The sequence below is a fragment of the Typopeltis vanoorti genome, chromosome 3 (genome assembly GCF_054136105.1).
Source record: "Typopeltis vanoorti isolate ZY-2024b chromosome 3, IOZ_Tvanoo_1.0, whole genome shotgun sequence".
NCBI lineage: Eukaryota > Metazoa > Arthropoda > Arachnida > Uropygi > Thelyphonidae > Typopeltis > Typopeltis vanoorti.
In genome coordinates this window covers 169,666,048-169,682,749 of record NC_143551.1, presented here as the reverse complement: position 1 = coordinate 169,682,749, position 16,702 = coordinate 169,666,048, and the positions used below count along the sequence as shown (strand labels likewise).

The following is a 16,702-nucleotide window of genomic DNA, read 5'->3' as shown; positions in this document are numbered from 1 at the left end:
AAAGAAAACTTCACTTATGTTCAAACTAAAAGTTTATTTAAATCTTGCTGAATGTATTTGAGTTTATCATCACTCCTCATAAATCTCCTCTAAGCTTATTCAATAAATAACTAAATATATCCTGTCATTCCACATAATATTATTAACAAATATATAGGGTGTTTCAAATTGAAATATTGCTATTCAGAGCAATCTGTAGACAGCCAGTAGACAAAATACCCTCAAACTTGGTGGGTACCCTAACCAGATCACGGGGAAGAGATTTTGACCAAAAAATTTGTTAAAAAATGACTGGTATAGGAAATATGGCACTGTGAGTGGGAGAAATTACGTTAATGTGAACTGGATGGTATGTGACTGGGAAATGATTCAGAGTGAATGAGAAATTAAGTTATTCGATTATGTTTATTTTGCTCATTTCATAAAATGCTGCGATACAAAAAACATATCACATAGAGTTGACATGTTGCAAGGAGTAGTCAAGGTGATCCGGATGATCAATGGAAATCAGTGGTTTTTCAGTGTGTTGACCAATAGCTGATACTGTCATACTGCATTTTCTACAGCAGAATGCAACTGATTTGTCAAAAGGTTTCACACATGATGTGTGATTTTGTCTTTCAAATCTGCCGGGTGAAGAACTTTGTCTTTATACACTGTGCTTTTGAGGTAACCCCAAAGCCAAAAGTCACATTAGTTAAGGTCTGGTGAACATAGTTCCATTTCATAGAAAATGAACAACTGATCACTTTATCCTCTGTGAAATGATGATGATGTAATAATTGTTGAACTTTACATCCTGTGTGAGGAGGTGCTCCATTTTGCATCAACACTATTGTATTCAGGCACCCTGTTTGCTGCTGCAGTTGCAGGATGACAAAACTGCTCAATATTTCCTGTTAACTTACAGCTGTAACTGTGCAGGTCACAGGTCTGGTTCAGTGGATTTCTTTGAAGAAAAATGGCCTGATAATGAACTTGGCTGTAAATCTTATCCATACTATGACCTTTATCGAATGTAAGGGAACTTTTTGAAATGCAGGGATTCTCTGAAACCCAGGCGCAGCAGTTTTGAGCATCTACTGTGCCATAAACATGAAAATGGCACTTCATCACTCCATAGGATGTTTCAAGGCTAATCCTCATCCACTTCCATTAGCATCAGAAATGTCAACACAGAAGTTTGTTAGATGCTGGCATCTCCCATTTGCAATTCTTGGCTATGGCTGAGTTTATATGGTAGCATTGCAATGCTTTACACAACATTCTCCATATTTGACATTGTGTATGTCAAATCTGATTATCTTGCATGGCACATGCACTGCATAAACCTAGAGCACTCTCATTTGACTTCTCAAAACTCCAGTTGTAAAATCTTCAATCATTTTTGAAATTTCAGATTTACGTCCTCATCCTGGTTGGACTTTAAAACTGCCTGTCTCTTCAAATCGACGAACCATACATTTGGTGTCATTAGGCTTAGGCCTTTTTGCAAAGTCTTTAGATGTCTGTACTCATGAAGTACAGATGCAAGAAATGCTCATTTTTTCCCCCGTTCGATAGATATACTTCACAAGCAAAGCATGTTTAGGCAAAGCGAGTCCCATCATGTAAGTTGAATGACTGTAGAGTTAGTCTCGCTCACATAGTATACAAAATTTACTATCTTATTTTGCTCACAGTGCCATATTTCCTCTATTGATCATCCATCCATCCGTCTTCAAGGCCCACCTTTCCGAATTGGGTTGTGGGGCAGCAGCTGCAAGATGAACTTCCAATGGTCACGATCCTCTGCCACCAAGCTCAGTTGTTATGGTGGGACTGCCAGACATGTCCACCCAAGGCTCTGGATATAATCTATCCAGCGAGTCCTTGTCCTTCCACGTGACCTCCCACCCTCTGGGAGGTCACGTGGAAGGACAAGGACTTTGACTGGATCTTTGACTCAACTATGCTCCTGCACCTTCTTTCCAAGCACCTAGTATATACTTTCACAGGCATGCTGAGCAGAGAGATACCACGATAGTTGCTGCAATCTCTCTCTGGTCTCCCTTCTGAAGACTGGTATTATTATGCCTATCTGCCATTGCTTTGGTGCTCACCCAGATATCCAAGCAGCCTGATACACTTGAGTCAGCCAGAGAACACTGTCTCGATTTAAGGCTTTTAGCATTTTGGGCTGAATTTCATCATCACCAGCAGTCCTGCCCGATTTTAGCGATTTTATCGCTAAATGGACCTCTTCTGTTGTGAGACTAGTCATCGCCCCAATCTGCACTTCTTGGATGTCCACAGCTGCTGTGCCACCTGGGTTGAGAAGGCTCTCAAAGTATTCCCTTCATCTGTGGAGGATATCCTTCTCGGTTGTTAACAGTGCACCATCAGAGGCCTTAATTGTCCTTGCTGTGCACAATTTCCTCCCTCAAAGGCGGCAGATGGTCTGCCAGAATACTTTGTTTGCATTTGCATAGGATGAGTCTAATCTTTCTCCAAAGGATTCCCAGCAGCTTTTCGTACCTCAGTATACCGGAAACACATCTTAGGCAATCTAACCCTAAGCCATGTTAGGTAGGCCTCCTTTTTTGCCCAGACAACTTTTTTGGACCTCTTGGTTCCAACAAGGTGTCCTTTTTCTCACTGTCCGTCGCCACGTGAGCACTTTCTGCCACAGCATGAGAGTGCAGAGGTTGTGACAGCTGTTCTGAACAGCTCCCACTCCTCCTCAACATCTGCAGTATGTTTGGGAATCTCTTTGAATCTGGAGGATATGTTATCGGCAAAATTCTTCCTTACATCCTCATTTTCCAATGCCTCCCATTTCACGCAGTATAGCTGCTTATGTCTACCAGCGTTGATGGTAGTATTTGGTTTCTGTAGCCGTAGAGTGCAGACAACAAGGTGTTGGTCAGTTGACAGTTCTGTCCCTCTCCTCACACGAACATCCAGCACTGAGGAAAATAGGTCCCGAGACTATAAAGAAGTCAGAGACCTTTGTCCAAGTGTATCCCTGTACCAGGTATACTTATGGACTTCTCAGTGCTGGAAGAAGGTATTCATTATGGACAAGCTGTTAATACAGCAGAGTCCAATAATTTCAACCCATTTGCGTTAAGGTCACGATCTCCAATCCTCCCAACCACACTCCTCCATGTCTGTTGATTAGTTAATTTTTGAACAAATTTTTTTTATTGTTAAAATCTCTTTTCCCCATGATCTGGTCGAGTACCCAACAAGTTTGAGGTTATTTCATCTACTGGTTCTCTCTCTCTCTCTCTCTCTCTCTCTCTCTACAGATTGCTCCGAATAGGGGTACTGTGATTTGAAACACTCTGTAGGTTGAATAATAGTGGCTCAAAATGCTACTGGTTACCTTCCTTTCCAGATGTTTGTTTCCCCCCCCTTCCCAACCTCAACCCCAAACCTTTTGGTTATCATTCAGATGTGTTATTGATTCTTCTCATACCTTTCTCTCTCTCTCTCTCTCTCTCTCTGTGTACTCGTTACACCAACTTACTATGAGGCAACCTTTCCCTTGCCTTCACATAGCATATAAAATACCTTATAGTCTCCCTTATCCAGCACATTCATCACTTTTTCATAAAATACAAGGTAGCTTGCCAGTGCAAAACTTACTCTTTACAAACCCATGCTGACTATCATAGTGAATTCTGTGCTATCAAAACTCATTCAGCAACTAGCCTAAGGGCACATTACTTTTTTTTTTTTTGCGCATCCATTCCCTAAAAATGTGACATTATATATCTTCCAATCCCTACAGCCGCCTTATTAACATCTATCCTACTCAGTATTACTGTGTACATATCTGATTCATTCACTTCTGATAATTTTCAAAAAATTTGTGATTTTTTTTTGGTCCACTGCCATAGTTAATAGTAATGATTGTTCAATTTTTACATTTCATTTAAAAATTAACAAAATAATGAAAGAAAAATATTGCAGTGCTATCTCAAGAGGAGAATGCAATGGGCAGATTTCTTAAAGAATGTGGTAAACAAGATAAAACGCGTGCAGGAAAGATGATGACTGCAACCGGGAAAACATTAAGTTACTCAGCACAGCAAAGGTTAGATTTCATTTCTGTGTTCGTAAGTAATTGCAGTATATAATACAAAGTTTTCTTTTTAGAAAATTAAAATATTAATTATTGCGATATTAATTCCCTCTCCCCATTTAGCTTTAGCTGCAAATACTAGCACTAGCTAGTTTTATGAAGCTGTTCATAATAAAACTTGTTACAGCACTTTAATAACTGGTTATACTGTCTTGCCAGTTAATTTTTAGTAAGTACACTACAAAATAGAATGGAGAAGCTTTATATTATAAAATTTTGTTCTTTTTGTACTTTATTTATTTTTATTTATTTATTTATTTATTTTTTTCAGTAATTGTTCAGCCTTATATTTATTTTGAATTAAAAATGGATTTAATATACAGTGGATTCTCTGTTTACGCAATATACGTATTCCCAAGATTTTCACATAAATAAAAATCATAATAGAACATGATTTTTCCATTGAAAAATACATGTAAAGTGTGTGTGTGTTCTACCACCACAAAAAAAAATCTGTAAAAAATGACATTTAACATGCATCTGTTTTTGTTCTGTTTAGATTACACATACAATTAAGTAATAATATTTTAATTAATATTTATTAATAGTAAATATTGTCAGACATACAAAAATAATTTGAGAAAATTTGGAGAAAAGAGCAAAGCTAATAATAATGGCAAATACCTGTTGGATTTCTGTTCAGGACATGGACTGGTTATTACTAACACCATGTTCCAACATTAAAATGTGCACAAATTCACATGGAGAGAAGAGGCAAGGAATAAGAAAAGTCTCATTGACTATGTTATTGTTGATAGTGATGTTTTCTCCCTGGTGCAGGACACCAGAATGTACAGAGGATTTGAAATCTGAAGCGATCACTATTTAGTCTTAAGCAGGATAAAATTTAATTTCACATTGAAAAAAATAACATGTAAGAAAGTTTTAAAGCGAATAATAGTTGAGCAGCTCTCAGATGTGAACTGTAGACTAAAATACACAAAGATTATTGAAGAAAAATTGAAAGAATTTGAGAACAATGCCCTAACCACAGAACTAAACTCCACATTCTCAACACTTTCTCAGTGAATGGCTATTCCCCCCCCCCCCCCAAAAAAAATCCAAAAAATATTGAAACCAGTAAACCACAACCCCCCCCCCCCCTCACAACTAGGATTACTCTAAATTCATCACCATACCCTATATCCGAGGCACCTTGGAAAAAATTACAAAAATCCTAAAAAAAACATGACTTAACTTCTTGTTACAGACCATATAAAAAATTGGCATCCCTTATCCGCTCTACTAAAGATCAACCACTTCCCCTAGACCTACCTGGTGTATACCAGGTCCCTTGCAGCTGTAAGCTGTCCTACTTTGGCCAAACAGGCAGGACAGTGAATATCAGAACACAAGGACTACATCCGGTTTCACTAATACAGCCCCTCTGGTCTTGCGGACCATGCACTGGATACCTACCATAGAATATGGTGGAAGAAAGCCACGATAATACACCGTAGTAAATACAAGTACGAAAGGCTTTTCATGGAATCAGCTTCAGCCCTGAGAAACAATCCGAACCTCAACAAATTTGGTTGTATGAGACTGCCTCAAATTTGGGAAACCTACATCAGAAGACCTTCAGCCTAATCGCCCAAGAATACCAACAATGCCCGCTAGGGGGCACCATCAGGACTTCAGGAGAAATATTAGCTTCCTGCTTCTTCCTCATTTACTGTTTGTTGTGCCTGCATGCACGCGTCTTGTTCTTAAGTTTCTTGAAAATGGCAACGTGACGTTGCCGAAATATTGAAGTATATTAAAATTTATTTTAATGTATATCCTAGTGACATTGTAATTTCCTTAAATTACTTAGTAAAAAAAAAAAAACCATACATTACAGGAATATCAGAAAAAAATAAATAGAACACTGCAAAAATACCATATTAAGGCAATGTTCAAACATCCTGCAAAATTAAAACGTATACTCAACTCATCCAAAGATTGCCTTCCTTACCTTGCCCATCCAGGAGTTTACAAAATTCAATGAACCTGCAATTTATCCTGCATAGGAGGAAACAGGGTGTACAATTACAAGAAAAGACAAACACAAATGTCACATTAAATCCCCCCCCCCCCCACATTTGACGTCTGTAGACACAGTATGGTCATTCCCGCACCTCACTGGGTTTTGGGAGTGAAGTCTGCTAGAATAAGTGGTTGGGTTGCAGATTCTCTTTCCACACAGTTTTTGTAGAACAATCGCAAACATCCATATGCCTATGGTGGGATTCAAACCTGCAGCCTCTTGGTGGTTAGCGTGTCAAACATGGTCAAAGCAGGCCATGTTTGAGGGTGCTGATGATTCCTAGCTTTTGTGTTGGATGGTGGTATGAATTTTTATGTATGTATTGGCCTGTATGTGTAGGTTTGTGGTAGACAGTGAAGGAGAGGCAGCCTGAGGGAGGATGTGTAACGATTGTGTCTAGAAAAGGAAGAGAGTTGTTATTTTCAATTTTGATGGTGAATTGGATATGTTTGTGTTGTTTGTTCAGGTGGTTTAGGAATGTATTTAATGTTTCGTAGCCGTGAGGCCAAATGGCGAAAATATCATCAACGTATCTGAGCCAGACTTTGGGTTTTAGGCCGGCTGAATCTAGAGCTCATTGCTCAAGGTCTTCCATGTAAAAGTTAGCTATTGGGGGTAAGTGGTGGGCCCATGGCCATACCTTCTTTTTCTAGGTAAAAATTATTTTGCCACATGAAATACCCAGAGCAAAGTACATGGGCAAAGAGGGCTGTGATATCAGGGAGAAATATGTTTTGTAAGAGAAAGATAGTATCATTGATCGGGACATTAGTGAAAAAGGAAGTTATGTTAAAGCTGACTAATAAATCTTTGTTGTTGAGTGTGATATTTCTAATCTTGTTTATGAAGTGTAGTGTATTTTTTATGTAGGAGGAGGAATGACCTACCAACTCCTTGAGTGTGGCCACTAATTTTATGGCTGTTGATTCCTTCAACTATTGGTTGTCGTGGTGTGTCTGTTTTGTGTATTTTTGGCAGGGCATAAATTCTGGGAGTGACGACATAATGCTGTATAAGTTTTTTGGTTGTTTCCTCTGGCAATGTGATCTCCATAAATTCTTCACTATGAATGCTGATCACCTTGTAACCTTAAAAGAAAGAATTTGGGAATAAGAACAAAAGTTTTTGAGAGAGAACAACCTCGGGCAGTATATAAAGGAAGGCATGTGAGATTGAGATTTTATCCGATCATTTCATCAGAAAATGTAATTGTGAGTGGGATTTTGCACTTTCCTCCAGTTGGTGACAGTGATCATGAAGTGATCACCTTGGTTGTGGCTAACCATATGCAGGCTTCTGTGAGGAATAGATATATGAGAAAGTACAAGGCTGGTGATTATGACAAGCTTAGGAGACAGCTTGGAGCTATTCCATAGAATGATGAGTTGAGCAGCAAGGAAATGAATGTTGCATGGGACCTGACAAAGAAATACATAACAGCAAAATGGATGATTCTCATAGAAAGGCTTATATGTTGGTTGTACATGATTACTAAATCACTTAAGGAATTCACAACATATACTGGAATATAAATTAAAATAAACTTTAATATATACTTCCTATATTTCTGCAACGTCATGTTGCCATCTTCATGGGAACATAAGATTAAGACACGTGCATGCAGGCACTAAAAATAGCAAATGAGGTCGAAGCGAGGAAACTACTATTTTTCCTAAAGTCCTGATGGTGCCCCCTAGTGGGCTATATTAGGTATTCTTGACCGTTGGGCTGAAGTTCTCAAGATGTACGTCTCCCAAATTTGGGGCAGTCTCATGCATCCAAATTTGTTGAGGTTTGACATGTTTCTTAGGGCTGAGGCTGACTATGAATAGTCTTTCAAATTTATACTTGCTGTAGTGTATTTCTGTGGTGTGTATCCAGAGCATGGTCTGCAAGCCCAGAGTGGCTGTACTGGTGAAACCGGATTTAGTCCTTGTGTTCAGAAATTCTGATATTCGCTGTCCTACCTATTTGGCCAAAGTAGGACAGCTTACAGCTGCAAGGGACCTGGTATACACCAGGTAGGTCTAGGGTAGTGTTTCTCAACGTTTTTTGGATCATGCCCCACCTCAATGTCTCAAAGATTTTGATGCCCCACCTGTAGCATAATAGTCAGCCAAGTTCTGAAAAAGTATAATATAAATATGTATATGTACTTATTAGATATATGAAGAGCCAAAGGCTTCAATTCGGCAACATAAGACTTGTTTAAGTTAAGGGATATTACATCCCATATCGTTTCTTAGCCAAATAAGAAACTCAAAGAGTTTCATGCCGAATATAGTAGAAACTATATAAAGTTCGGCGATTCCAAGCGTAAGCAAATACCTGGATACTGCAGCAACTGACCCTTAAGGTAGTGCAAGCTGAGGCAACTCATGTCAAAGGTGGAGCAAGCTCCAATCACTATTCTTGATATTTACCCATAATGTGAACTTAAGGGTCAGTTGCTGCAGTATCCAGGTATTTGCTTATGCTTGGAATCGCCGAACTTTATATAGTTTCTACTATATTCGGCATGAAACTCTTTGAGTTTCTTATTCGGCGAAGAAACGATATGGGATGATGTAATATCCCTTAACTTAAGCAAATATGTACATGTACATTTTCTAATTGTCCCCTGTGGGGCATATGCCCCACGTTGAGAAACACTGGTCTGTATGTTTCTATATGGTCTGTAACAAGAGGTCAGGTCATGTTTATTCAGAATTTTGGTAATTTTTTCTGAGGTGCCCCAGATGTAGGGAATGGTGATGGATTTAGAGTAATCTTTTTTGTGAATTGGGGGGGGCTGTGATTTACTGGTTTTAGTGTTTTTTGGATTTTGGGGGGTTGTAGCCATTGGCTGAGAAAGTGTTAAGGATGTGATTTAGTTCAGTGGTTATTAGGGCATTGTCATTTTAACAGATTAGTTTAGCCCTGTTGTATAGTGTCTTAATAACTCCATATTGTTGTGAAGAGGGTGGTAGGATTGTTGGTGAATGTACCTGCCTGTATGGGTGGGTTTTCTATAAACTGAGAAGACCAAGGTTCCATCAGGCTGGCGGGTGACTAGTGTGTCTAGGAAAGGGAGGCTGTTATTTTCCTCTTTTTCCAGGGTGAACTTGATTCTGGGGTGTTGGTTGTTTAAGTGTGTTTAGGAGAGGAGTGTGTCAGAGCCATGTGGCCAAACCGCTGAACTAAATCACATCCTTAACACTTTCTCAGCCGATGGCTACAACCCTCAAAAAATCCAAAAAAAAAAAAATACTAAAACCAGTAAACCACAGCCCCCTCCCTCCCCCCATTCACAAAAAAGATTACTCTAAATCCATCACCATTCTCTACATCTGGGACACCTTGGAAAAAATTACCAAAATCCTGAATAAACATGACCTGACCTCTTGTTACAGACCATATAGAAAATTGGCATCCCTTGTTTGCTCCACTAATGACCAACCACTTCCCCTAGACTTACCTGATGTATACCAGGTCCTTACAGCTGTAAGCTGTCCTACTTTGGCCAAACAGGCAGGACAGCGAACATCAGAATTTCTGAAACAAGGACTACATCCGGTTTCACCAATACAGCCACTCTGGGCTTGCACACCATGCTCTGGATACACACCACAGAATACGAGAAGAAAGCCACAGTAATACACCACAGCAAGTATAAATTTAAAGACTATTCATAGAGTCAGCCTCAGCCATAAAGAAGCATGCCAAACCTCAAACAAATTTGGATGCATGAGACTGCCCCAAATTTTGGAGACGTACGTCTTGAGAACTTCAGCCCAACAGCCAAGAATACCTAATATAGCCCACTAGGGGCACCATCAGGACTTTATGAAAAACAGTAGTTTCCTCACTTCGATCTCATTTGCTGTTTTTAGTGCCTTGTGCACGTGTCTTAATCTTATGTTCCCATGAAGATGGCAACGTCATGTTGCCAAAATATAGGAAGTATATATTAAAGTTTATTTTAATTTATATTCCAGTATACATTGTGAATTCTTTAAGTTATTTAGTAATCAGCAAAATGGATGAATGAGGGGCTTAAACACGAAATATGGAAGAAGGCAATTTGGTGGCAGTACAAGATGAATAATGATAATAATCATTTAGATGAAGGGTATAAAATAACAAGCCAGTAGAGTGATTCAGTTAGTAAGGGCAAAAAAAGTGCTGTATGAGCAGAAATTAGCAATCAGGCAAAGAAAAACTGCAGAGAGTTTTTTTAGTATGTGGCAAGTAGATGGAAAAATGTTTATAGTAGATGTTAATGGATGAAAATGATAGAATGGTAACTACTGCAGAAGACATTGTTGAGGTATTCCATAATCAGTTTATAAGGGTATTTCATTCTCATCAGGGTGAAATCATGAGAAACTTAAGTGTAGATGACAGGAGAGGATGGCTTAATTGTTAGTGATCAGGAGGTATTTGAGGAAATAAATAACCTTGATGGCAATAGGATTTGATGACATACACGTCTTAAGTGAATGTTCCAGGGAATTGGCAGTAGCTTTGGCATGCCTGTTGTAGCAAAGCATTGGCATGCCTGTTGTAATCAAAGTCTTATAACAGCACTGGGGATGTTATGGCCATACAGGAGGACTTTAATATATTGCATGAATTGACAGGTAAGTGAAACTGTCAGTTCAATGTTGCAAAGTGTAGAGTTTTGAAATTTGGTAAGCAATGAAGCAAAGTATACACTTGGTGGGGAAACTTTAAAGGAGATGGGAGATCTAGAAGTAGTGGTGGACAAGGACCTGAAATTCATGGGCTATATAGCACACATTGTGAAGATGTCACATCATATTATGCAGACGACCCTGATGTGCAGAAATGAAGAGGTTATGATGCCATTGCATAAGGCTTTGATCAGGCCTCATATGGATTATTGTGCACAGATTTGGTCACTGGGTTTTCATGGTGACAAGGACCTGTTAGAAAGGCTCAAGAGAAGACTCACAAAGGTGGTCAGTGGTCTTTGGAATGTGGTATACGAGAACAGATTGAGAGAATGTAAATTGCGAAACCTCATAAATAGGAGGAGGAGGAGGGGGGATATGATTGAGACGTATAAGCAGGTTAGAGGTTGTTATAGGTTGGCATAGAAGAAATTTTTAATAGAATGGGGGGGGGGGGAGTTAGACCATTCCTGGAAACTGTATAAGGAGGGTGCGAGCAGAGTGAGGAGAAAGGTCTTTATATGGAGAGTGGTTGGTGAGTGGAATTCATTGCTTGTGTGTTATGAATGTAGACACATTGAATCAGTTTAAGACATGGTTTGGATGAGCTTTGTGTGCGATAGTGTGTACTTCCCATGATGAGTCCCGACTCCATGGAGGTCAGATGGTAATAATAATTATTGTCTATTTCAAAATGTATTTGGCTTGCACAGTAGCAAACATTGTTATAGAGAATGCAACGTAGAAAACTTTCTTCAGTCCTATGAGTTTTCTTGAGAGTTAATTGTGCAAATAGTATATAACATCTTTTATTATTATTTATTTATTTTTTTATTTACAGACTTTCCCTTAGAGTTCCATTAGTTCGTTTATATCAAGAGGTTGAAACATTCCAGTACCGAGCCATTGCTGACACCTTCCAAACCATTGAAAAAATGGAAAAATCAAGAACTACTTATCGAGGAGCATTAATGTGGATGAAAGATATTTCCCAGCAGCTCGACCCTGATATGTACAAACAGCTAGAAAAGTTTCGAAAGGTATGTGTATACTATGTGTAAAACAGTTATTTTCTATACATTTTCTAATTAAATTATTATTTAAGTTATTTTCTAATTAAATTACAAAGTTCCATAGTTAACCAGCAAGACAGTTTATTTATTATTTGTATGCTTGTGCTTCTAGCAGGAGCAAAAATTAGTTTTGTTAGTTTTAGAGAAATAAAACTGCTAATTACAGTATTTGAAATATAGTACTGTGGATGTTTAGAGATTCTCTAGCCTTATTGGAACTTTTCCATCACTTCTAATTAACTTCTGTTAGTGTAAATACCCCTTGCTTTCCTTGTCAGCAACAATGGAATTAACATGTATCCCATAATAATGGTATTTGAATGCTGAATGTAAAGAAGGAAAAGTGAATCATTTGTTGCTGGTAAATTTCTCTTCCTCTTATCACGAATCTAAGTCAGGTAGCCCTATTTGCTTTCAGCTCAGCTTTAATCGGTCTGTCTCTGTTTCTTTGATCTTTTGGTTTGTAGTATATCTTTCTGTCATATGCCATTTGTTCTAGATGCTCTTTCCATTTGGGTCTATATTTTTCTAGTTTCCATTATTGGTGTTTGGTTTAGTTCTTTTAGTATGTCTTCATTTCTCTTTTTATTTAGCCTTATATAACCTAATGTTCTTCTCGTATATTTCATTTCTGTTTTAATGATTATTTTCTTAACTGTTTCTCTCATTGTCCGTGCTTCACTGCCAAATAATAGTGTTGGTTTTGATAAAATATTATTCATTCTTAATCTCATTATGAGGTTTAATGAAATAAACACAGCACATATAAATAGTTAAACAACACATTTAATCAGTCCTATATTTCATCTCAGTCATGGAGATATTGTCAGGGAAACGATATTAAAATTGCAAAAACACACAAATTTCTACAAGTAGTAAGCAGAAAAAAAACTGAAAGATTGAAAGCCTAAAGTCCTATGAGGTGCTTAGTATTTCATATTGAAATTTCCATGGCTGTTGCTATTACTCATGTCAAAGTTTCTGGAATAGAAAACTATGTAGACAATGGAATGCAAATAAATAATTTACTAGTCAAAATTAATTATTTATTGCCGATATTTCTCTAAGCTAGCATTATTATCATAGGCAATTTAACTACACACTCAGTGGAGAGACACAAACTAAAATTTTTAATTTTTAACAAAATTTTAGTTTATGTCTCCACTGAGAGTGCAGTGTTAAATTGCCTATGATATGCCATGGATGCAGATTACCAGTTCTAGTGGAAAAAAGCTCCCTTTTATATAAATCAGAGGGACCATTTTTAGAATCTGCCATTGCTCTATAGCATTATATAAATCTTAACAAGCTTGGCTACCTCACTTTACCAAAATTTTTCCAGATTTTTGCAAAGTGAGATTACATTATATCACCTATACAGGGCAGCAGTTAGGAGCACAGGGGCCCACCTTTCACATATGATCTGTGTTTACCTTCCTGTTGGTGTGCCTGCATGCATGTGCCTAGAGACTTCCTGAAGGTATGCTATACAATAGTTATACTAAAAAAAAATATCGATTTCTTTGCCAAGTAACTGTTGTTTGCAGTTACTTGCTTTAGCTTGTGTACATGCGTGCAGTTAAACTGCGCACTATTGATTATTATTAACAACATGATTATTATAAAAGTAGCACTTAAGAAATTGGTAGAGAGCATTAGTTTAAGGCAACATGATAAAGGCATTGTAGAAAAATGAATAACTGCTTTGAAGAAAGTTTGGTTTCTAGTTGGAAGTGGCATTGGGCTTTTACGAAAGCAGATGGTTGACAAGAAAACATATTTGTTTATATGTAAATATCAGACAGAGGAAGCACTCAACTAACTGCTAGATGTGATTTTAAAAATGAAAATGCTATAAAAATCAACTGGATGAGATGCTGCTAACTGAAGGATTTTTCAGTCATAGATTTGAATGCAGTAGTTGAAACTTAAGATTTGGATAATCCTACAGTTCCTTGACTATAATTTATTTTGTTATTGCACTCACCTTTACAACTTTTGGCAGCCCTTCTAATTCTTTGGAAGCTGGCAGATGGGTTTTATAGAATTTTCATAACAGGATGGACACTAATAACTATTTATTGTAATTTCTTTATACCAGAGCACAAAAGAAATTAGGTGTAAAATTTATTCTCAGTTTTTTGGAATTCTCCATTTGATTGTAAGGAGTAAACAGTTTAGGAGGAAATCATCAGCTTTCTGTTGGAAACAAACTAAATAAATATAGCATATGAAACTGATGTTTTTTGTTTTCTGTTTGTTATGATTAATTTATCTCCCCACAAGTTAACAAAATTCAGTATTATCAAGAAGCTTTTAATTACTACTTGTTTGCTTGTGAGAAAGTTATTATGCCAAAAATTGCTATTAATTGAAGAAACCAATTTGAGAGATTTAGTGATTCTATTTTAATTTAACAATAATGTGTGAAATAACATTCCTTAACCCTCAGAATTGATGCATGCCAGCAATGCACACAGCATCTCTTCAAGTTAACAAACTCTTAGAATTCTCAATGAAAAATAAATATCCCAGTTCAGTCAGATAAATTATGGATTATTATATAATGAAAACAATCCATGTAAATAAAACGTTTGTAGGTCTAGTGCCTCATGTGTCTAGTTATTTGAATAAATCCAAGGAAATTGTTCAAAAAGTTGTTTTGAAATTTAATATTATGCCACTTCTCCAGGATGTATAAAATATTTTAAACAACTATTTGCAGTCTTCTAGCATCAAGTTTCCAATTTCAACTTCTGAAATTACCTAAGAAGGAATGATAGTCAAAAAAGTAGATGATTTTCAATTAAGGTGGTGATAAATTATTATGCAAGATGAACTGACTCTGGAAAACTGGATTTCTGTAATTATAAGTGACAGATGTTACCCTCCTTTCAATGGATAGCACTTCCAGCATGTTGGCTGTTGTTACACTCAACTTTCACTGTAGCAAACCCAGTTGCTATAATAACTACACACACACACACACACACACAAAAAGCCAAAGTTTAATAACATCAGTTATATCTTAAAGGAAATTCACAACAGCTGAGCTTCCACTATAACAGATTCTTCTTTAGTTCTTACAAGTTTGTTAACTGTAGTGAGAGCTAACTGTAATTTGCAAGATTAATTTTATATGTATATCTTAAAGAAGAGAGGTTCATTTTAAGTATGGATAATTTTTGAAAAATTCATTTCATTATGTTATACACATTTTCATTTTTTATTTGTAGGTTCAAAGTCATGTTAGAAGAACAAAAACTAAATTTGATCGATTCAAACTTGATACATTGCAAAAAGTGGATTTGCTGTCTGCATCAAGGTGTAACATGTTCTCTCATGTGCTTGCCACATACCAAAGTACACTCCTTCAGTTTTGGGAAAAAACTACTCGCACAATGAATTCAGTAGCTAAAAGTTTTCGTGGCTACCAGCATTATGAATTTTCCATGTTGAAGGTAAATGGAAAACATTGCTATCTTAAAATAATATCTCACCTTTTTTTAACCAAATATGGAATGATTCATGTTTAAGTTTTAACTTAGCTGTTTTTCTAAGTTATATGGAAAAAAACATGAAATAATTTATGTTTAACTTTAGATTGCTTTCCTAAATCTTTATAGTGAGATGAATATTTTGTCAAAGCATTCTGAATTTCTGCAGCCTCTATTTGGTGCATATAAGCATTCATTTTTTCAATGTATTTTGAGCTTATGTTGGGAATATGTAAGCATTTAAAATGACTGTCAGGTTAGCAAAGAAAAGCATCAGCATCTTTTTAAGCAGTCTAACTTTTGCTTAGTATGGAGCAACCTGGTATGCTCATAATGTTGCCACTTACAGAAAAACTTGTGTTTTTTACACAAATGTCTGTTTGTCTTACTTGGTTAAGGAGTGGATATTTTACTCTTGTTCACTAAATATTTAAAAGTTATCAAGCTCGAAACATTGTAAGCTTCTTTTAATTAATGATTTCAGTTCCTGTTATATATACATTTGACTAAGCTGCATACTTTTGAAACAGTTTAGGCTATACATACACAGATTATGTATTCGAGAATGTAAATACAGTCATTAAAGCATCATTTAGTGAACTCTTGATTTCACTAAACAGTGAAATCAAGATTTCACTGTTTAGTGAAATCTTGATTTTTTTTTTTTTAATGCATTAAAAGCAAAAGAAAATTTCCTTCTCCTTTTGTATTGTATTTTTTAACTATAATACATCCTCAATTTGACATACTTAATTGGATAAAGATCATCATCATCAAATTCCTGATATGTACCCTCAACGGGTGTATAGGATATGGTAGTACTACATGAAAAACATACATCATTACTAACTACCTATCTACAGTTTTCCTCCAAATCAATCCATTACCTGTCAAGACTTCAACGTTATCAGATCTTATATTTGTATCTTCTAATGCACTTTTTACTGTATCAGTCCACCTACATCTTGGTCTTCCTCTTGGTCTTTTTTCTGCCAACCTGGCAGAGAACACTTGTTTTGCCAATCTTTCCTCTCCCATCCTGTTTAAGTGAGATTAAAGACTTACCACCTGAGATTAGTTCTGCTAACACATTCTTGGATGCTGACAATATCAAGTTCTTTTCTTAGATATGTGAAGAGCCAAAGGCTTCAATTCGGCGACATATAACTTGTTTAAGTTAAGGGATATTACATCCCATATAGTTTCTTAGCCGAATAAGAAACTCAAAGAGTTTCATGCCGAATATAGTAGAAACTATATATAAAGTTCGGCGATTCCAAGCGTAAGCAAATACC

The 16,702-nt window shown here is 36.8% G+C and overlaps 1 protein-coding gene across 4 annotated transcripts in view; it reads left to right on the top strand.

The window, feature by feature from the left end:
* ICA69 (islet cell autoantigen 1-like protein) overlaps nucleotides 1-16,702 on the top strand; it is a 196,201-nt gene that overhangs the window by 111,087 nt on the left and 68,412 nt on the right. For all 4 annotated transcript variants that reach the window (XM_090390956.1, XM_090390958.1, XM_090390957.1 and 1 more), the window contains exons 5-7: nucleotides 3,961-4,084; nucleotides 11,679-11,877; nucleotides 15,147-15,371. In XM_090390956.1, coding sequence (XP_090247082.1) covers nucleotides 3,961-4,084; nucleotides 11,679-11,877; nucleotides 15,147-15,371 — 548 coding nt within the window. The remainder of the gene's footprint in view (nucleotides 1-3,960; nucleotides 4,085-11,678; nucleotides 11,878-15,146; nucleotides 15,372-16,702) is intronic.